Source organism: Mobula birostris, chromosome 18 (genome assembly GCF_030028105.1).
Source record: "Mobula birostris isolate sMobBir1 chromosome 18, sMobBir1.hap1, whole genome shotgun sequence".
Lineage (NCBI taxonomy): Eukaryota > Metazoa > Chordata > Chondrichthyes > Myliobatiformes > Myliobatidae > Mobula > Mobula birostris.
In genome coordinates this window covers 63,128,306-63,152,181 of record NC_092387.1, presented here as the reverse complement: position 1 = coordinate 63,152,181, position 23,876 = coordinate 63,128,306, and the positions used below count along the sequence as shown (strand labels likewise).

At 37.1% G+C, this 23,876-nt stretch overlaps 1 protein-coding gene across 1 annotated transcript in view; it reads left to right on the top strand.

Annotated features, from left to right (window-relative positions):
- Positions 1–23,876, top strand: part of ogdhl (oxoglutarate dehydrogenase L) — a 101,283-nt gene that overhangs the window by 50,974 nt on the left and 26,433 nt on the right. The window contains exons 15-17 of the mRNA XM_072282823.1: positions 7,787–7,937; positions 10,531–10,658; positions 22,606–22,784. Of these exons, the coding sequence (XP_072138924.1) occupies positions 7,787–7,937; positions 10,531–10,658; positions 22,606–22,784 (458 nt within the window). The remainder of the gene's footprint in view (positions 1–7,786; positions 7,938–10,530; positions 10,659–22,605; positions 22,785–23,876) is intronic.

The following is a 23,876-nucleotide window of genomic DNA, read 5'->3' as shown; positions in this document are numbered from 1 at the left end:
ACAAAAGAATTATGAAGTAGGAGGTAAATCAGCTAGTTTACTAGCATATAAGTTACGAAAACAACAAGCAGTCAATACAATTCATAAAATAAAGAATCCAAAGACAAAGCTTGTGGAACGAGTACAATAGGGAAAATTCAAGAGAGTTTTGAAACATATTATCGAGAGCTGTACTCCCAACCCCGGGCCTCCAGTGAACCCTATATAGACAGTTTATTGAATTCTTTAGATCTACCTAAACTTACAGATTTACAAAATGAAAGTCTATTAGAACCAGTAACTGCCAAAGAACTAAATGTGGCCATCTCTAGGTTAAAGGCCGGAAAGTCCCTGGGTTCAGATGGGTTTACCTCAGAGTGGTACAAATCCCTGAAGTCACAGTTAGCCCCATTACTACTTAACACCTTTAATTGGATCTTACAGAGAAGAGAAACTCCACCTTCCTGGAGAGAAGCGATTATTTCAGTTATTCCTAAAGAGGGTAAAGATAAATTAGAATGTGGCAATTATTGGCCAATTAGTGTTCTTAATTTAGATTACAAACTATTTACATCTATATTAGCGAGCAGATTGGAAAAGCTCTTACCTGGCCTAATCCATTTAGACCAGACTGGATGTATTCAACAAAGACAAACACAGGACAACATAAGGAGAACTCTACACATATTAGAACAGGTTAATAAGAGCGAGACAGAGACAATGGTAGTAGGATTAGACGCTGAGAAAGCTTTTGATTTGTTTAGTTGGGCATTCCTAAAAAGAGTGTTAGGAAGATTCGGCTTTCAAGAAAAGTTTATTAAAGTAATCCAGACTCTATATGACAGCCCTACAGCTCGAATTAAGATAAATGGGGACCTCTCTGACTCCTTTATTTTAGAGAGAGGCACTGGACAGGGATGCCCAATTTCTCCTCTCCTTTTTGCGCTATATATTGAACCACTTGCCCAACTAATAAGACAGAGCGAAATCGTAAGAGGTATCAAGGTGGCAGGGATTGAACAGAAAGTGGCGTTATTCGCAGATGATGTTTTAGTCTATCTGAGTGAACCAGAAAAATCATTTATAGGGTTGTTTACATTGTTGGATGACTTTGGGAAAATATCAGGTTATAAAATAAATGTAAAGAAAACGCGGGTTATGTCCCTAAATTATACACCATCCAAAAAATTGCAGGATACATATGATCTTAAGTGGGAAGCTAAATCATTAAAATATTTAGGAATAACCCTGCCGAAGGATCTTTCAACGCTGTCACAGGTAAATTATGGGTCATTAATCTCAGAGATAAAAGCAGATATGCATAGATGGAATCTTATCCCCTTTTTAAGTTTAAATTCAAGGATAAATACTATAAAAATGAATATTCTTCCTCGGTTACTGTATCTTTTCCGTACTTTACCTGTGGAGGTGGATGATAATCAATTCAGGGAACGGGACAAATGGATTTCTCGCTTCATTTGGCAAGGAAAGAAACCTAGAATTTGATATAACACCTTACAATTAGGGAAGGAAGGAGGAGGTATGGTTCTTCCTTGCCTGAGAAATTATTTTTATGCCTCACAGATAACCCCTCTGTTATATTGGTGTAATAGGGAATATAAGGCTAGATGAAAGGAAATAGAATTTGGATTGGTTGACAGTTTTCCTCTACAGGCCTCAATAGCTGACAAAGGATTGATGGCCCATTTGGAAAAATTTAAAAACAGTTGGATAAATCTTACATTAAAAATATGGCAGAAGGTGGTTAATTCATGTGGAATTAATAACATGCTAAAACTCTTCAGAAGGTGTGCATATGATACTGAATTCCTTCCCAACAGAGGAGATAAAAGATTTGAATTATGGATAAAGAAAGGTCTTAAAACCTACCTCTCATTTATACATAAAAGAGTATTGCAAAGTTTCCAAATCCTGCAGGACAAACATGGCCTAGAACACAATGACTTTTTTAGGTACCTTCAAGTACGAAATTATGTTAACCAGAGTTGTAGATATACAGACCTATCAACAGCAGAATTAGAATATTTCAAGATTCTTAATTCGGCTTGCGGTTCAATACCTAGTAAATCAGTTTCTCGATTATATAATGCACTCTCCCATGCTAAAAATGTAAACACATTGTATATTAAAGAGAAGTGGGAGAAAGAAGCGGGGTTGGTTCTTTCAGAGGAGGCATGGGGGAAAATATGCAGCTTTCAGTGGTCTTCGACTAATTCTTTGACTTGGAGAGAACATTGTTGGAAAAATATTATAAGATACTTTAAGACCCCATATCAGGAAAAATATAAAGATACAAACGTGACGTGTTGGAGAAAGTGCGGCTCCAAGGAGGCAAATCATTTCCATATTTTCTGGGATTGTCCTAATTAAGTCTATATTGGGAAGGTATTCATAGAACATTAGTTAAGGTATTTAGGACCCAGATACCTCTGAACTTTGAGACGCTCTATTTGGGGCATGTATTGTTTCTTGAACAGAAGGAAGACATAAAGTTGCTGCAGGCCCTTTTAGCGGCAAGTAAGAAATCAATCACTAGAAAGTGGCTAAATCCAATACCACCTACATTAGAAGATTGGCACAAAATTATCTTGGAAATATTTAAAATGGAAAAGTTGACTTCCTGAGAATTCAAAAAGAAAAATTTTATCAAATCTGGAATAAATGGATTGAATATATAACCCCAATGCGAGCAGACTTTAGATGAATCTCCTAATGATTTATACTGCTCTTCTCATCAATACAGTAATATTGCTAATGTAAGCACCCCTAGTCTAAATGTTTACTGTTTTTGTCTTTTTTTTGTTTGGAAAATAGAGAATTAATACAAGTAAAGGAAAAGATTTGGGTAAGGGATAAAAAATGATAAAATTAAGTAAATAAGTACATAGGGATCAGATAATTATGTTTGGGGGCAGGAGCAAGCATGAACAAGTTAGGATATAAACACCTGTAATGGTTGTTACATAGGCTTACACACAATATTTTGGACCAAAAGAAGTGATCCAGAAGAGATGTATGGAAACTATTACTAATCCACTATTATTACTACTTTCCTTAACAATTAACACCATTACTTAGCCTAATAGATTAGAATTTCTACTGTACATAATTATCTATTTAAGTGTCTAATTTCTTTTTATACCATCTCAGTGTACTTAAGAATATATAAATAATTATAGTTTTATACATTAAAAAAATGGAAAAGGTTATACATGTGAAAAAAGTACATGATACTTGTGAATTCCTTATCCAAATAAAAATAAAATTTAAAAAAAAATACTCTCATCATTTGGAAATGAGTATTTTAACTTAAATTTAAAAAAAAATAGGATCTATTACATTTATGAAATTTTGTATTTAATTCTTGGCATTGATCTTAAATACATGTTCCAATTTTTTTCTCAGGCTCAGTAAAATAGTTAAAGGCTTAATTTAACATGGTGTGCTTTCTTTCCTGGTCTACTCTCCGTGAGGTGATTAACTACTCAGTCAGCTTGATGACCTTACAGCTCTTAGACTGATACCAGACGACTAATAGTGGAAAAAGAGGTCACTAGGGCTGAGGGCAGCTTCCTTTAGAAGCTACCAGGGAGCACTGTTATTGCCCCGACTGTAAAACAGGAGCTAATTGCAAGGCAGTAGGGGAGGGAAAGATGCCAGTGCTAAGAAACTAAATTTCTACAATTTTATTTGTACTGGTGTCAGAGCTACAATTTATTGCAAGTTTTCAGTTTTGCTTGGAAAGATTGTTCATCTGCATTACTGCTGAAGTAGTAAATTTGATATGGTGTCAATAAGTGTTTGGTTTATGAATGAAAGGTTTACTCGGGTTCAATGAAATTACTCTTCCTATTTTACTGTGCGTACATTGTTCCAGGTGGAGATGTAAACAGCGGCCCATCCTTAGTGGTAATTGTCTGTTATTCTAATCACAGACTTATTTCCAGGAAACCATTACAGCTTCATACCATGAGAAATTCTCCAGAGTAATATTTCACCAAAATCACATTTTCCTCTGCACATTTTGGATCTATAGTATGGAACTAAAATATACTGGCTCTTGTAATGCATGAAATAGAAGGACTATATAATATGAGAAGACTGTAGGATACAACTGAGTCAATCTCTAGAAATTCAAATTAAGCACTCAGGGTTTTATTACTTCTGGGAAGCAATACGATTAAATAAATGTTTTGAATACATGTCCAAGGGAGCCATAGTTCTCCTAAAGCTATTATCCTGTTTGTTATTCATCTGACATATTTTGCACAGACTATTTTAGCATTGACATATAACAACCAATGGCTGTTTATTAATTATGTTACTTATTTTCATGTGCTTAACAAGATATTAAAACCCTCCTTAATAATACTATTTGAAGAACATTTCTGTATGAGCTTTCATTAGATTTTATTGTACATTTAAGCATATGCTACTAATAAATTTGACAGACTGACTTTATTATTTGAATTCAAATGGTACCGAAAGCATTTGTGATTTACAACAATATTATGTAATCACAGCACTCTAAATGCCTCTGCTCTGCAGTGATCATTGAGCATGGATATTTATCAGCATGTCATCTATTCACATTGCCTGTTCCATATTCTGAAAATGTTTGTTGGAAGCTTATTCCATACTCAGTTGTCCTTCAATACCGATAATTTCAACAAATTTTAATTTTTTTTGTTTGTGATATGGGCAATATTTTAAATTCTAAATTTGGACTGTGCTTAAAATTGATTTTGTATGGGTACCCAAAAGGCTTAGATAGTAATTCCATTGATGGCTCAGTGTTGGAACATTCACTGACATAAACACAAGAGATTCTACAGATGCTAGAAATCTTGAACAAAATGCGCAATGTTTTTAAAAGCAAAATAAGTACTATTCATAATTTAAAAACTATTTACAAGAATAAACTGTTCAATACCTTTTCATTCTTTATGTTCATAGTCAATGCTTTCTGTAGTGTTCTATTACATTCACACACATCAATAACACTGCTGCCATTGATGTAGCACTCTGGGGTGGTGTAATAATGGAGGGGCTTCCTCTCTCAACCTATCCCCTCCCCACTCCAGTAGAAAAAGAATCTTATACTGTGGTCTTTCTCCACCGAGCCCTTGCAAAGGTTGCATCAAGTTTCAGTGCATCCCTCAGCACATCCTCCTGCAGCCTGGAATGTGCCAGTTGGCAACATTTTTCCTGGACATCTCGATATAATACACCAAAATGCTGGAGGAGCCCATCCTCTATGAAGGGAATAAACAGTTCACTTTCCAGTCAAGGTCCTTTGTCAGGATTGGAAAGGAAGGATTAGAAGCCAGAATAAAGAAGGGAAGGAGTACAAGCTGGCAGGTGATAGGTGAGGTGAGGCGAGGTGAGGGGAAGGTCAGTGGGGGAGGGAGATTAAGTAAGAAGCTGGGAGGTGATAGATGGAAGAAGTAATGGGCTGAAGAAGAGTATTACTGGAAGACATTGCCTTGAATACAGCTGATTTTTTCTCAGCTGTGTTGTGACTGACTGAGTCTACAGAAGTTGTAAATGGAAGATATAACATCTTTATTAAATACAGCATATCTGGATAGAATCTAGATTTCTTCCTGATGCTGTTCTGTAGTTTTTGAATATTAAGCTATCATTTCATTGACTTACAATCACCCTCTTAATTTTAACATTTTTGAATATTGGCAGGTAGTTTTGAAGAATGATGTATTTACAGTGTAGCATATCCCAACTTGCAGAATTCCTTTAAGTATTCATTACTGAATGACAGCTGGTCAAAAGCTTCCTAGCATAAACTCCAGACATGCAAAATATACCATATTAGTTACAGTGTTGAGGGATAGCTCTCTAAATGTACAACGAGCCAAAATGTTAAGTGACAAAACAGACCTGAACTTTGAACTTTGCATTAAGTAGTAGGGATATGCCTTTAGTATGCATTAATACAGGAGGTGGCCACTTAATGTTGTCTCTGTTTGCATCTGGAAGTTTTCAATGATCATTAATTAACACGAGCATTCATCTATTGTCTTCCTTCACATGAGGGGTTCCCGATATTTTCTATGCCATGGACCAATACAATGGTCCGTGAACCCCAGGTTGGGAACCCTAGCTCTACATAGTATCAATGATATGGAATTAGAATGCTCCACCCCATTGTAGGTTTCAATGGCCTGTGAGGTACCAGTTGAATTTAAATTGTGAACAGATTTTATCTTTTCTAGGCTGGTTCTCATTTTAATTAATTATCTGCTCTCTATAATTTCATAACTCCAGAATAATCACCAACAAGCTACACAGTTTATTAGGGGGAAAGAGAATATAATATTTGACGTCAATGTTCTCTGTAGCTACAGTGGTTATCCAGTCACCTATGACAGAAGAGTATATGTGGTTGTTGGGTGAGGGCAAAATTGAGTGCTACAGTGTTCAACATGTTGGTTAGTTCTGCCTGTCGTATATGCTGAAACATGTTTTAATTCCCAGAGAGCTGAGCCTGTTTATGGGATGGAACCTTGCACAAACCTCAATTTTAGAAGAGGAGTAAAGGAAGAAATGTGCAAGTTGCTGAGTGTCATCTATATACTGGCATATATTGATGATGGAAGCATCTATATTTCATTAGCAGTTTAAGATTTGGTATGTCACCAAAAACACTTGCAACTTTCTACAGATGTACTGTGGAGAGCATTCTAACTGGCTGTATCACCATTTGGTATGGGGACGCCACTGCACAGAATCAAAGTAAGGTGCAAAGAATTGTAAAATTAGCCAGCTCCATCACGAGCACTGGTCTCCATAGTATCTAGGTCATCTTCAAGGAGTGGTGCCTCAGAAAAGTGGCATCCATCATTTCATGACATATGCCAGTGATATTAAACATAACTCAGATTAAAGCCACCAAAAGCAATTGTGGAAATGTTTTGTGAATCAATGTTTACCATTTATAAAGATTAACTTAAAGAAAATTGTTTTAATATGTAGTCATAATTGCTATTCTACTTTAAATGCTTTACACTGATTTCTGCTTGGCACGAGGAACCTTGATCCATATACTGTATCTGCAAAAGTTGACATTTTTTTTTATCTCTTATAACTTGTAATTGGATTCTTACTACTCAGGGATCCTTAAGGATTTTGACATACAGGAGCATTTCTCCACAGTTGTTCTTGAATATTAACCATTTAAACTGGTTATATTTTAGCTAAGCCTCTCTTGAAATTAGCATATATTTCACTTATTGTGCTGTGCAGAGAAGACATATGCCTGTGCCTAGAGCTTTTTAGATGGTCTCAGGACATCCAGTCAATTACATGCAGTATTTTTCTATAGTTAATTGTGACTGGCAGCCTGTATCCACCAAGGAACTGCAAACAGCAAAAAGGATCAGTGATTAGTTAATGTGCAGTTGGTGATGTTGGCTGAAGGAAGAAGGAAATATGCTTTGAGATCCTCTAAATCTAGTCGACTGTACAATATATTAATTTTCCCCCATGCACTGCTTCAGCACTGAGCTCAAATTCTATCTCCTATCATCTAATTTCTGGAGAGGATTTCGAATCTGACTCACCATGAACAAGCCGCCACTAAGAAAGGTGAGCCATGTACAATTTAAAAATAAAACAATAATCTAACATTATGAAATTAATGAATCATAGGCTTTGACAAACTAGAATTAAAAGGTTAGGAAAAATCTAGTATTGATCATTGTGGCATCTGTATTAATTTCATGAACACTTTGTTAATTACCTAAACAGCTCTTTATACTTTTTTCAGGTTTGTCTCGGATTTTGAATGGACGAGCAGAGATGATCAAGAATCAAGTGGTTGATTGGGCCCTGGCAGAGTACATGGCATTTGGTTCTCTACTGAAAGAAGGAATTCATGTTAGGCTTAGTGGACAAGATGTTGAACGAGGTACCTTCAGGTAAACATTTTGCAGAATCCCAGCACACCTACTTCCCTTTTTGTGTTAAGTCCCACCGAAAGCGGCTAGAATCATTTGTCTGGTGTTGCCTTTTGAAGGTCATGTCATGATCTAGTCCTCATGTTCTATAATTCAGGAATGTAGAATATTGTGATTCACAGATTGGGGGCTGATGTATCCGCACTGAATGTTGAAAGGCCTAGATAGAGTGAATGTGGAGAGCATGTTTCCTACAGTGGGGGAGGCTTAAGACCAGAGGGCACAGCCTCAAAGTAGAGGGACGTCCATTTAGAATGGAGATGAGGTGGAATTTTCTTTAGCCAGATGGTGGTGAGTTGGTGGAATTTGTTGCCACAGTGACCATGGAGGCCAGGTCACTGGGTGCACTTGAGACCGGAGGTTGATAGGTTTTTGACTAGTCAGGGTATGAAAGGTTATGGGAAGAAGGCAGGAGATGGGTTGAGAAGGAAATGGATCAGTCATGATGAAACGGAGAAGCATACTTGATAGGCCGAATGGCCTAATTCTGCTCCTGTGTCTGATCAACATATATAAAATACTGAAGGAACTCAGCAGGCCAGGCAGCATCTACAGACAAGAGTACAGCAGTGCCCGAAATGTTGACCATACTCTCTTCCATAGATGCTGCCTTGCTGCTGAGTTCCCCAGCATTTTGTGTGTTGCTCGGATTTCCAGCATCTGCAGATTTTTTCTTGTTTCTGCACCTATATCTTATGATTTTATGGTCTGACAAATACGTGTGACAATCTGCTCAGGAAATCATTGCGCAGGATCCCCCCACTCCCTTCTCCCGAAGAATGTCCTGTAATGCAGTCTCTTGAAGGCAGAGGTTGATGGATTTTTAATTAATCAGGGCATGAAGAATTACAGAGAGAAGGCAGGGAACTGGAGCTGAGAGGAAAACAGGTCATCCATGGTGAAATGGTGGAGAAGACTCTATGGACAAAGTGGTCTAATTTCTGCTCCTATATCTTATGAACTTGAAACATGCTAGAAATTGTCATTTATCATCAGTAAATAGTTATCCTGATATTATATAATTATTCATTATATAAATATTATTCATTGTGTTATGAAATGTAACACTTTAGCAACTATGCAATAACTATAAAAGTCTCTACTCCATAAAAAAAGCTAAGTTCTGAACTGATATTTGTTCAAAGTATGTGAGTTTTGTTTACAAAATTAAACACATTTGATACATTTATTCTTAGCACTACTAGTTAACTAATTTTTAAACAAATCCTCACACCTTACTTTCAGACTTACCAGGAACTAAATAAATTTGTCAAGCTGTTTATGCCTAAGTTTTGGGTTGCATGATATTTTACCTTTCAATGGAATTGGATCTGTGTTTTGATGGGCTATAAGCATGTATGTAAAGATTCCGTTTGAGGCACTTCTAGAATCATTGAAGAAAACTAATTTCAGGTACTTAATGCACACCAAGGAAAACAGTTCAATTTGAGCCAAGTTATAGACATGATTTAATTGTTGAACAATGTAAAAATTGACTAAAATCTTTCAACCTCTTTTTCGTTGCATATCCTAAAACACATTATCAATTATGCCTTGGCCTTTCACTTCCAGAAAATTAAATTAAAATTAAGTCACGTATAAATAGAAAATGCTGAAAGATGCCAATGGGTCAGGCAACATTTGTGGAAATATGAGCAGTTAACGTTTTGGATCTGAATCTTTCGTAAGAACTGAGAAAAGGAGAAAAAAAATTGGTCTCTGTAGCAGAGAAGTTAGGAGAGAACAATGGATGGAACAGAGGCAATTTCCCAGATTGGTTGAAATAATGAGGTATTTAAGCTCCTTTTTCTGTGTACTGTGATAGTAAAGATATAAAGTCTGTCATGTTTCCCCCCGGGATCAATAAAGTATGACTATGACTATGTGTATAGTCTTGCTTGCTGAACACATTCCAGTGGCCAAATGAAAGAAAATGGATGAAAATAACTGGCAAACAAAAATAACAAGTCCTGATACAAACAAAGAAAAAGCAAGATATCTCAAGTTGGAGAGCTTGATGTTAAGTCCTGCAGACTGCGACATGCACAGGTGAAAGATGAGATTGTTCCTCAAGCTGGCTTTTGGACCACATGTAGCAGCTGGGAGACCAGAGAAAAAGAGCAGGAATAGCATGGTGAATTAAAATGGCAACTTGATGCTTACATTCACTGAGCACAAGTGTTTCACAAGGCAATTGCAGCATCTGCAGCTTTTTCATTAAATATTTTCATTTAAGAATATTGTTTTTTTTTAAACTTTCAAATTAGTTGCAGGCAGAAGGGCTTATTCCTACTTATGTCCTATAAGATGAGCCAAATTTAACCAGTTAAAATTGTTATGGCGATTAATTAAATTAATATTTTTCATTTGATAGTTCTGTTTTTTGGTCGTCAAGTTGTTTTGCAGGTAAATAAATGATGTATTAGTATTTTAAAATCTGAGCCTCTATTACATTAAATGCAGAAGTGAAATCTTTTGATCACAGTACATTATTTGCTGCTCACTAGAGTGCATCTTGTCTAGATTTTATTGTCAAATATTATTGCTTTCACAGCCACCGCCATCATGTTTTACATGATCAAGAGGTAGATAAGAAGACTTGTGTGCCCATGAATCATATGTGGCCAAACCAAGCTCCTTACACAGTTTGTAACAGTTCACTTTCTGAATTTGGTGTCTTGGGTATGTGAAATGCTTTTAATATTTGTTTTTGCTATTGACTACAAGAAGTACTGGACTCTTACTTTTTTTTAAAAACTGTCATGACAGCAATCTGTACAAGCTTATGCATATTCAGAGATTTAATTATGATTGCTTGGGTGGGATTGTGTTTATTCATAGGAAAAGTTAATTTATGAAGCCATTTTCTGTTTTGTAAAGATGACAAATCATTCCTTTTATATTTATGTGAATGTAATTTCTTTTTTAATATTAACAATATTTGATTTAAATTACTGCAATGATTTCCTTAAATATGTTATGACACTAGTATAAGAAGTAATAGTGATGCAACCTTATCTTTATTTCTATAAAATGTATTCTTTTTCTGCAGTGTCATTTTATTCTATTTGCTTTATGTACAAATAAAATTGCCCCTATGACTGTTGCTTATTAGTACTGAGTTAGAAATAGTTTCACCCTGAGGTCATTCTCACTAGTTTGAGACTGCTTAATCTCATTTCACAAGAGTCTGTTCACTTTGACCCAGTACATAATCCACTAAACTAGAAATAATATTCTGCTGTATAATCTATTATACCATTCATTTCCCTTTAACTCTTCCTAATTAAAAACATGCAGTGCATTTTTAGTTATTTTTACAAATAAACTTTCACTTGGATTGGCATTGATTCTAATTAGTGTATTAACATTAAGTGGTTCTATTATAGGCAAGAGTCCAGAGCTTCAAGTTGTCTTGCTGACCTGAAAAAATCTGGGGAAAATACAATGCTAAAATTATCTGAGTATGCCTGAGGTTAGGTGCTTAAGCATGTCAGCTGTTTTGTTTCAATTTGAAGCTGTTGGATCCACCATACTTTGCCACAGTTTTTTTATTATAATTAAAAATAGTAATATTATACCCAGATTTTTGACATTTTAATTAGTTCTGCCATTTTCTTACACTTTCTTTGTTATATACTACTTTGAGTATTTCTATATACTTTGCTTTATAATAATGTGTTCTATTTCTATAATGCTTCTGTATTGACTGAAAAACTGTTACGTTATTATGTTCGTTTCTCTGTCTTGAGATACATTTGTTTACACTTTTGCTGATAAATGTACTTCTAAAAAATTGAATTTTAATCATTAGTTTTTATTTACAGACAATTTTGGGTGCTGTACCACATCCATAAACATAATGAACATTTTACTCCTGGTAGAAGCACTTTACTGCAAGAGTATTTATATTTTGTGACTTTTCAGTGTTGGCAGTGGAATTAATCAATCCTCAGATTATTGCAGAAGACTTTGTATTTAAGTGAATTTCAAGAATCAATTATAGATATTTTTGGGCTTTTCCCAAATGGTTTACTACTTTGCTGACGTCAAATTCCATGAACATTGTGAAGTAACCCAGTGAAATGGAATTAGAATGGAGTTGTGGGAATTTCCATGGTTCTCTTGTGTGTCAAATAAGCAGGCACAAGGCAAAGACAATTGCAAAAATATTTAGAAATGGTTAGGCTTCCAGATGTTACTCTGTAATACTGTCATCTATTTAGAAATTGGATGCTTTCTGTCATGCGAGTGTTGAGTGCAAAATGAGCCCTTGTACTTATCAAACTCTCTAGTGGGACAATTTTCTGCAATGGCTGATGTGTACTGATCTAAGTAAAATCTCACTTGTAACAGAACTGCAAATCTAGCTGATGTGCAAGATTTTGGGGAGAGATTCTGTTTTTTGGACATTTTCACAATAATTAGTTCTGAAAGAGGTGGCTGAAGAGGTCATGGAGGCATTAATAATGATGTTTCAAGAATCACTAGATTCTGGAATGGTTCCAGAAGACTGGAAAATTGCATATGTCACTCCATTGTTCAAGAAGGGAGAGAGGCAGAAGAAAGAAAACTCTTGGCCAGTTTGACCTCAGTGGTTGGGAAGATGTTGGAGTGAATTACCAACGATGAGTCGGTACTTGGAGGCACGTGATAAAGTAGGCTTGGTCAGCATGGTTTCCTCAAGGGGAAAATCTTGCTTGACAAAACTGTTGAAATTCTTTGAAGAAATAATACACAGAATAGACAAATGAAAATCAGTTGATGTTGTGTACTTGGATTTTCAGAAGGACTTTGACAAGATGCCACACCTGAGACTGGTTAACAAGCTACGTATCCATGGTATTACAGGAAAGATTCAAGCATGGATAAAGCAGTGGCTGATTGGCAGGAGGCAAAGAGCAGAAATAAAGGGAGCCTTTTCTGACTGGCTGCGGGTGACTGTTGGTGTTCCACAAGGGTCTGTGTTGGGACCGATTCTTTTTATGTTATATGTCAGTGATTTGGATGATGGAATTGATGGCTTTGTTGAAAAGTTTACAGATGATATGAGGATAGGTGGAGGGGCAGGTAGTTTTGAGGAATTAGAGAGGCTACAGAAGGACTTAGGTTAGGAGAATGGGCAAAGAAATGGCAAATAGAATACGGTGTCAGGAAGTGTATGGTCATGCACTTTGGTGGAAGAAATGAAAGGGTTGATTATTTTCTAAATGGAGAGAAAATATGAAAAAACTGAGGTGCAAGCGGATTTGGGAGTCCTTGAGCAGGATTCCCTAAAGGTTAATTTGCAGGTTGAATCTGTAGAGAGGAAAGCAAATGCAATGTTAGCATTTATTTCAAGAGGACTAGAATATTAAAGCAAAGATGTTGAGATTTTATAAAGCTCTGGTGAGGCCTCACTCGATGTATTGCGTGCAGTTTTGGGCCTCTTGTCTTAGAAAGCTAAATCTGGAAAGGGTTCATATGAGGTTCACAAAAATGATTCCAGGATTGAATTGTCATCTGAAGAGCATTGGATGGCTCTGGGCATGTATTCACTGGAATTCAGAAGAATGAAGGGTGACCTCATTGAAACCTTTCGAATAGTAAAAGGCCTTGATAGTGTGGATGTGGAGATGATGATTCCTATGGTGGGAGAGTCTAAGACCAGGAGGACATAGCCTCAGAATAGAGGGGTGTCCTTTTAGAACAGAGGTGAAGAGGAATTTCTTTAACCAGAGAGTGGCAAATCTGTGGAATTCTTTGCCACAGGCAGCTATGGTGGTTAAGTCTTTGCGTATAAGGCAGAGAAAGATAGATTCTTGATCAATCAGGGCATGAAGGGATATGGGGAGAAGGCATGAGAATGGGGCTGAGGAGGAAACTGGATCAACCATGATAAATGGCAGAGCAGATTCGATGGGCCAAATGGCCTAATTCTGCTCCCATATCTTGTGGTCTTGTGTATTTTAGTATCCCTGAGAAGTGATGTTAAATAGGTTATATAGCCGAACACCCCCGAATGATCTCCCTCAAGTTCCTTGTTTGTATGAAAAGCATTTTAATGCAGGATAAGTTCACAGGATAAACTCAGTTTGGTTTTTGATATGATACTTTCCAATAAATTGGATAGCTGGTCTCATTCCTACCATGACTCCATCCCTATCCCAAGCACTGATGTTACTTCAAGAATAGCCAAATGATTAATAATTCCTCCACCTGTTATCCTGAAATGATATTCCTAGGCATGGGGTCATTTTCCACATGTCTGCTGAGAATATTCAGACCAACCATTTCATGTATTGCTTCTTTCACCATCACTACATTAGACTGCTCTCTGGCCTTTAGTCCAGGGTAAGGTACATTTCTCAAATTGGGGATAAATTCTGGAAAGAGGGAATGGAAACACAAATTGCAGATACTGGAAATCTTAAATAGAACTACAGAATACTTGGAACACCTTGCAAGTCACATTTCCTTCAGAATTCAATACCCCAATTCAAACCCCTTTCAAGACAAGTGCCTTATCAACAGAACAACCTCAAGCTAATTACGAGCTGAGCTTTCTACTCTGTTACAGATATTGCTACTTTTTAACTTGGTCTGCTTTTTTGCTTTGGTTCTGCCGATGACACCTTTTCCAGTTTTTTCATTACTCTTCATATTCTAATATACTTTCATTGAAATCTCTCATCTTCTTTAACTTTTAACTTGTGCAAAAATCTGCCATCTGTACCCATTATGTTCCACCAATCATCCTTGTCTTTGTACTTGTTTTCACTTCTCTGCAAGCTAATTTCAAATTCTCAGTCTTGTTAATCAAAAACATCTCTAAGTTCTGAGGTAGGATCTCAGACCCAGAACATTAACTGACTTTTTTTGCCATAGATCCTTGTCTGACCTTAGTTTTCCAGCATTTTCTGTTTTCTTTCAATTTTGTTACCTTTGCTTTATCCTTTAATATCTGAAACATCTTTCAGATTTCCAACCATGTGTTTCCTCTGCGCCCGCATAACTGCATTTGACCTCACCAATGCTTTTTATTGTGAGTGGTTCTGGTCACCTGCTTACAGGAAATATACCTGTTGTGTACGTGGCTGATTTACACAGCAAAGCTATAAATAAAACGCTGGAGACAAGAGCTAAATCAACAGGGTTCATTACTAACTAAAACCGAACTGAACACGCAACTATACAGATCCCTACGCCCTTAATAGCACATGCTCAATAAGATGTATTAGTACAACACGAAGTAGTCCTATATTATACAGTAGGTTATATGGTACAATATCAATAATGAGGGATTGAGACACAAAAGGTGAACAAACTTAAAGGTCGATGGGACTAGGCAGAATAACAGTTTAGCATAGCTGGAGGGATCTTCTGCAATGGTCTGGATCATCCAACTTTCTTCCAGGATCTTTGACCTCTGCCTTGTCCAATTTTGGGATTTATGATCTCACTTGTCTTGCTATCTGGCATTCAATCCCAGTGCTCAATACCCTTAAGGTAGCCAAATGTAGTTACGTAGGCACAGTCATTCTCTTACAATATGCTATGCTGTGATAATCTATTACTCTGATCCAAACATTAACATGTCCTCAGTGTATCTCTGTTTCCATCCCTCACCCCATAATCTGCATTTCTTTCCACTATTAGTCTAGAAAGACACATTTGTTCTACCTAAAGTAATTTTCTTATAACATGCATACATTTTCACTTGCCACCTCTTTTAATACCCATTCCAGGACCACCAGATTCAAAAACAGTTACTTTCCCCAAGAAGTAAAGCTGATTAACACCTCCACCCATTAACTCACCCCTCCACAACCCCCCACCACCACTACTTCATCATTTCCAGTCAGTCACCTTATATACAGACACTCTTGTGCCTAGTATCACTTTATGGATATACAATCAATCTATGTTAATAAGCTTTCTTGTGTATTTATATTGATTATGTTTTTTTTTATTATAGTGTTCTTTGTCTTAAATGTTTTTTTTGTGCTGCATTGAATCTGGAGTAACCATTATTTTGTTTTCCTTTGCACTTGTGTACTGGAAGTGACATTGAGCAATCTTGAAACTTTTTAAATAGGAGGAAGATTACATCCTGACTTTCATTTTGATTCCATTCCAAATTCCTTCCTTGTTTTCACCTTGTGTTGAGACATTTTTGGCAATAAAACAGATGATGCTGGAAACACAGTATTTCGGATAGCATCTGCAGAAAGAGAAACAAAGTTAATGTTTTAGGTCCCAGACCCTTTGTCAAAAGGCTAAGAGCTGTCATGGACTCAGTGAGCCAAATGACTTCCATCTATGCCATAAAGAATGAGTGCAAGCATACTTAATCACAGTGCAGAAATAACACCATCAAATATTTTCCTTATTTTTCAGGACAAGGCTAGTAATTCTTGCTCACCAACTAATTGTCCTTAAGAAGAGAGTGGTGAGCTGCCACTTTGAACTGCTGACCTTCAGAACTATTCTGAGATAATGCAGTGTATTTGGTGCCCAGAATGTGGTCTTCATTATGCTTTGTAACTCCAAAACATAAAACGAATGGAAAGAAAAACACAGAGCTGAGGATAATGTGTCCTTAGTTTGATTTTACTTCGAGTGAGGTGCGCACATATGATGTGGCATTCACATACTTTTACATATAACCTGTAATGAATTATGTAAACAACAAAGAATGCTTAATCAAACAATACATTCACAATATTACTCAAATATTAAGCGATCAACACTCCTCCCTGCTTAGGAATAAACTCCCAATCAATATAGAATGCATCTCAACTTAAAAAATACACACACAAAATAATATAACTACTGTATAAATATCCACGGCATATTAAATTTTATATTGTCCCATTCAGGCCTAAAGATTTAATCACTATGGAGAATTTCTTACTTTTGTGGGTAATGTCTTTCTTGCAGAGGTCACTCTGCTTGGCAGCTGAAATACGTGGCTCTGAAACAATCTCAGGTTCTGGGGCTTCCTCCGTGGTGATTGTAGAAGTTGACTCTGGGACTACAGGAAGTGGTTCTGACAGTACAGGAAAACCTTTTTTGGATGTGTTGGCATCCTGACAGTGTATGACAAGCTGCTGGATCAGCTGATCTATCTCAGGACACTAGACAAAGCTTTAAGCCAATACTTTCATTTTGAACACGGCTAGGTGACTGGTGTGTAACACCTCCAGCACTTCAGCTCCCAGCTTGGATGGTACAACAACTTTCCATCCCCACATAAGGCAACCTCCATTAAGGGCAAATTTTTCCTGGCATTGGTAAAAGTGGGGGAACTGGGATTTCTACTACACATTCCAGCCATTTTGGATGGCCTTGTAGACCTGAGACAGTGTGGGTATTTTCTAGTTTCCCTTTGGATCATCTCTGTTGTAATAGGAGTATCTATTTGCATTAAGGAGAATACGTACTACAAGAAGAGTTCCCTCTTTTCTAAACTTTTCAGGTATTTTCTTTTCCAAAGGTAAATGGGGCAATTAATCAGCATTTCCATGATTTGTTATCCTCTTGAATTCAATCTTGTAAATGTGTCCTCCAAGAAAGAGCCCATCTCTGAATTTGTACTACTGCTGTTAGTGGAACACCCTTCTGAGGACTGAAAATGGACACTAGTGGTTGATGATCAGTAACATGGGTAAATTCTCTCCCATATAAATACTGGTTTCAACAGATTCAATAGTTGCATTTAATATCAGAGAAATGTATGCAATATACATCCTGGAATTCTTGTTCTACACAGACATCCATGAAAATAGAAGAGTGCCCTAAAGAATGAGTGACAATTAAAACGTTAGAACACCAAAGCCCCACTACTCCCTCCTTCCCACACACAAGTAGCAGCAAAGTAACGACCCTCCCTGCCTGCAGCCAGCATCTGCACCCTCCACCCACCAAGCCTCCAATTAAAAACTACAGTACAACAAAAACTAATTATTCACCCGACAATTTGACATACCACAGGCTGGCTCTCTCTCCCTAATAAAGGGAAAAAGAGGTGTCCCCTTTCACAGTGAGAGGTGAGAGGTGAGACGTAACAGAACAACTTGCTGTTTTACAGTGTTAAAAGTGTCGTGCTGCTTTTTTCCCCAAGCTCTCCACCTGGGAAAATTAGCAACCATCCCTCCCTCATCAACGAGAGAGAGAGTGCAATTTGCTGAGTACAGAGCCTCTGACAGCTGATCTGCTGGTCCTGACGTTCCATTTTTGTTTCACGATGCTTCAGTCGGTAGCATCGGCTTAGAAGCAGCCTGTCCACAGGGCCACCAAACCTCGAAATCCTGAAGGTTTGCTTGTCTTCTAGGCCGCATTCTTAGTTAAAGCATTTTCTGCTCCAAACCAGAGTCAAGGCCTCTCTGTCAATCTGTGTGTAATTTTTCACATAAGGGAACGTCTTGCAAAAGCTATGGTGTGTTCACTTCCATCACTCCCATCAACATGTGACATGACTGCACCTATACCATAAAGTGAGGCATCAGAGGCAAGCTTCATTGGACAATGTTGATCATAATGTGTGAGTACGGAGTCTAATGTCACCATTCCATTTGTCTTTTGGAAGGCCACTTCACACTGCTTTGTCCATTGTCATTTCTTCTTGATCTCTAGTAATGAATTCAAGGGGTGGAGCACAATAACCAGGTTGGGCAGGAACCTGTTATAATAATTGACAAGTCCTAAAAAGAACTAGCAATGTGACATGTCCTTTAGCCACAGGGCATTCACCACTGCTTGAATTTTCTCAGCACACTTGTGTGGTGCTTATGCATCAATGGTGTGACCACAGTAAGTGATGCTTGGTTTAAAGAATTCACACTTGTCGTGTCGTGCTTTTAAATCCATAATCTTCTAATCTTGTTAACACAGTCTTAAGATTTTAGAAAAGTTCCTCGTCATCCTTACAAGTAATGAATTATGTAAACAAAGAATGCATAATCAAAGAATATATGTAAAATATTACTGAAATATTAAATATACAAGTCTTCTCTACATTGGTGGCCCCAGAAGCACATTTGGTTCTGCTTTGCAGAAGCACTTCAGTTAGCCCATTGGCATGACCACAAGCATCCCACTTTCACTCTGACCTATTTGTCTGTGGTCCCCTGCGCTGTTCCAGTGAGGTTCAACAGAATCTTAATGAACAACACCATCTTCTATCAGGGTATGTTGCAGCCTTCTGGACTTGATATCAGAACTGGCCAGTTCTTGCTTTAGGTTATCCAATAATAATATTTACCCAGTTTTTCCAGTTTCCAATGTAACCATTACTTATTGGTACATATTTTGTCTCCTACCAGAGCCAAAGCTGTCATTCATCCTGTTTTCATTGAGACAGTCCAGAAATAACTATTGGCCCCAAAAGATTATTATTTTTGAAAAATTTTGGAGAGTTTATCACAATGAAAGACCAGTCATACTCATCCTTTCTGAAGGGAATTTAATTTGGTCTAGTTTTGATTTTTGGAAAACAAATCCACCCATGAGATTAAAAATCTTAATATGGAGCACAATCTGTCAATTACCTGTACTTGCATCCAGATTTCTAAAAGGCAAATGCAAATCTGCCTTTTAACTCTAATTGTTTCATTACTCTTGGCTGCCATTACGCATATAATTTCTTTCTTGGATCAGGAGTCTTACAACTCAAGCCTTTAGAAGCTTGAGATCCAGACTAATTGAAAGTATTGCAAACTTTGGTTACAGAGTCGTAGAGTCATAGAAAAGTACAGCACAGAAGCAGGCCCTTCATCTCATCTAGTCCATGCCAAACCATTTGAACTGCCTTTTTCCATTGACCTGCGCTGGGTCCATAGGCCTCCATATCCCTTCCACCCATGTACATATCCAAGCTTCTCTTAAACATTGAAATCGAGTTTGCATGCACCACTTGTGATGGCAGCTTGTTCCACATTCTCACGACCCTCTGAGTGAAGAAGTTTCCCCTCATGTTTATCTTAAACTTTTCACCTTTCACCCTTAACCCATGACCAGTTTTGGTATACACTCTGTGGTCACTTCTTCAGGTAGAAGAGTGGAATCCAAGGTGGTCTACTGCTGCTGTAGCCCAACCACTGCAAGGTTTGATGTGTGTGTGTGTGTATATGTGTATTCGGGTATGCTCTTCTGCACACCAACATTATAACACATGGTTATTTGAGTTGCTGTTGCCATCCTGTCAGCTTGAACCAGTTTAGCCATTCTCCTCTGATCTCTCTCATTAATAGTGTGTTTTCACCCATTGAACCTCCATTCACTGGATTTTTTTTTTTGTTTCTCGCACCATTCTCTGTAAACTCTAAAGAATGTTGTATGTAAAAAATCAGAGGAGATCAGCAGTATCTCAGGTACTCATCACCCTTTCTGGCACCAACACTTATTCCATCATCAAAGTTACATAGACTTTGGCCTGAACAATAACTGAACCTCTTGACCATGTCTGCACACTTTTAGGCATTGAGTTGCTGCCACGTTTGGCTGATTAGATATTTGTATCGACAAGCAGGTGTACCTTAAAGTTACCACTGGCATTGTTTAAACTGCAGTGGAAATCGAAGGTGTTTTCCAAAAACAAACTTTTGTGAGGAGGAAGAAAAATTCCCTAGCCAGCACAAAAATGTTAATGGATAGCAGCCAAGTTCAATGTCATATCTCAGCGTGAGAATTTTATTAAAGTAATACAAGCATTACATTGAAAAGTACTGGGTCAGAACAGGATAATGGGATATGCTAAATTGAGATGTGAGCATGATTTATTAAACTCCTGTTCGAGAAGGAAGAAAAAATTCAGCAGCTAAACCCCAGAGTTTAACCTTTATGATGGCAAATTTTTGGACACAGTAATCCAGGACAAAACTAAATCACTTGAATAGTGTGAATTAATTAATGGAATTTTAACTATCCTGAGTTTTTAAATTAGGAAGCAGCACTGATAGTGGTGGTAATACTGATTATAGTGTATGAGCACCCAACAGGTCCCAGGTGCCTCATAAAAGGTTTGTCAGCAAGTTTGAAGCCCGTGGAATAAAACAGGCAGTGGCACCATGGATAATATACTGGAAAGCATTTGTGGTAAATGATAATTGTTGAACTGGAGATCAGAGCTTGCCTCATTCCTGTAATGAGCTGGAATTAGATGTTCATAAGACAATTTCAAATACTGAAGGTACTAGATTAAATACGAAGAAGTGGACATTAAGGGGATGTGTACTGGCTGAGGGAATGGTTGGATGAAATTTATCAAAGTGCAAAAGTGATAGGAAGATTGAAACTGAGTAATTTTGTATGAATAGTATATTTCTCGAGTAGTTTCAATATAAGAGTGAGAGTGTGGAAATGCATTATTTTTTGTTGGCAGGCAGTTTCAGTGAATGCTTTAATAAGTCATTGGATCTTGAGCATACATAAGCGGACCTTTGAACCTTCATAAGACAATGAGCAATGCACGATTAGTATTGAATGTTGGTGGCAGAACTTGAGGAAGGGAGTGGAGAGCTTGTTCGGCATGCAGGAAAGATTCCAAGAAACTTGTTACAGGAAGCTGGAAAAATACTTGGATTGTTCTCCACTACAGAAAGATTCAGAGAAGTATTAAAAATAATGAGGGATCTGGATGCAAAAGCGAACAAACTTAAAAGATTAGAAACCAAAATGTCTAGATTTAAAGTGACTGTCAAAAGAGCCAAAGGTGACTTGGAGAAAAATCTTTCCACACAATATCTAGGTAACAAAGGAAGATAGATTTTATCATGGTTTTCACAAGAAATTGGATCTGTACTTGAAGGAAGAAAATTTGCAGGATATGAGAAACGGGTACGGAAGTTAGACAAGATGCCTGAATGGTCTTCATTGCTGTACTCATTATATGTATCTGATTTTGTAGTTGCTTATTTTTTTTAAATAAGCAGATTTTTAAAATTTATGTTGTTGAAAATTAAAACCATTGCACTCCATATGGTAAGATATTGTTGTAGGAAGAAAGATACTTGTAGAATCAGGAAATTTAACCATTGTTTGCACTTTTTGAAAAATGATTTAAAGATTTGCAATTATTTCAACTTTCAAGGGATTCCACTGTGGTTTAGTATTTGCAGTTGTGAAGCTGTGTTACCTCACAAATAAACGTTTCTGGATGTTCTGATAATTGTTTCATGCCTAAGAATGAATGCTGCATATTTGTTTTGTTGCTGTGCAGATACACTACAGAATAATCAGAATCAGGTTGAATATTACTAGCATCAATTATGAAATTTATTTAGCAGCAGCAGTACAGCGCAATACAGAAAAACTATAAGTTATAATAGCATACGGTATGTGCCCTCAGATTCAATAAAACAACCTTCGTTATCTTGATTTTTTTAAAATTAGTTTTTGGGATCAGTGTGTCACTAGCAGGACATCATTTATCATTTACCCTTAAATGCTCTTGAGGAAGTGATGATGAGCTGCTGCAGGTGATCTACTGAAGGCACTCCCACGGTGTGTTGGGTGTGCAGTTCAAGGATTTAGACCCAGCAACAAAAAAAAACTATTATAGGTAGTGATTTAAAACTCGTTATAACCTTTTAAAAGTCATAAATGTGTATTGTACTTGAATTGATTTGTACTTATTTTCTAAATCTAGGCTTTGAGCTTGGGTTTGCAATGGCAAGTCCGAACGCTTTAGTCTGTTGGGAGGCTCAATTTGGTGATTTTAGCAACACTGCACAGTGCATTCTGGATCAGTTTGTGAGCTCAGGCCAAGCAAAATGGGTCAGAAATAATGGAATTGTGCTCCTACTACCCCACGGAATGGAGGGGATGGTAAGGATGATTTACATATACTAAACATCTGTATTAATGAGTAAAGGTGGTAAAAGTGTCAACATTTATTAGTGGTTTTTATTCAAATCTGTCTTTGTGCTGGAGCATGGGGATTGAGCAGCTGCCAATGTCCCAACGCTTAGCTGGAATTGACAGTTCTGCTTTCAATTCCAAGTTTTCACCTCTCAGAACTTCGATGAATTTTGGACATCTGCATTGATGTTGTTTAAGTTGGAAGTGCATATTAGTATTTGATATTTGGAACACTTTTAAAAATCCACATCTAATAAACTGCTGCCTGTCACAATATAAATAGCTAACCTTTAAAAATGTGCACTCTTTAAAAAATACGTATTCATATCAAAAAGTTTGTCACTACCCCTTAAATAATAGGCATGTAAATCTTAGCAGATCCTAAAAATACCTTATACTTATAACCATAGGAGCATAATTAGGCCATTCAGGCCATCCAGTATGTTCTGCCATTCCAACATGGCTGATTTATTATCCCTCTCAACCCCATTTCCTACCTTCTCATAACTTTTGACACCCTTACTAGTCAAGACCCTATCAACCTCCACTTTAAATATACCCAATGATATGCCCTCCATGGCCATCTGTAGCAATGAATTCCACAGTTTCACCACTTCCTGGTTAAAGAAGTTCCTCCTCAGGAATAACAGGATAGAAACTTGAGCCTGGTGGAGTGTTTTTTTTTTTTAAATCATTTATATTCTACTGGTTGTTGTTTGACCACCAACATGAGCAAGTGTCTGAGAATGAGAACCCACAGAAATATGGCGTCTAAGTTACCTTGAACCCTGCTCCTTGGTCTTCGTGAACAGCTTTTACAATGCCAACCATTGCAACCTCAGTATCCACTAAGGACCAGGGCCCCACACAATCTTTGTTATATAAGTACATGGGCATTTTTATTTTATAATGTTCAATTCCTGAATTTTTTCCATCTGAAATATGAAATCTTGTGGAAATATGTCTGTTACTGTTTGATTGCAGTAGTTTCAAAGCTATTTAAAAAATCTTGACTATCAATTTATTAATGAAGCCAAAGGAAAGCTAATTTGTATAATT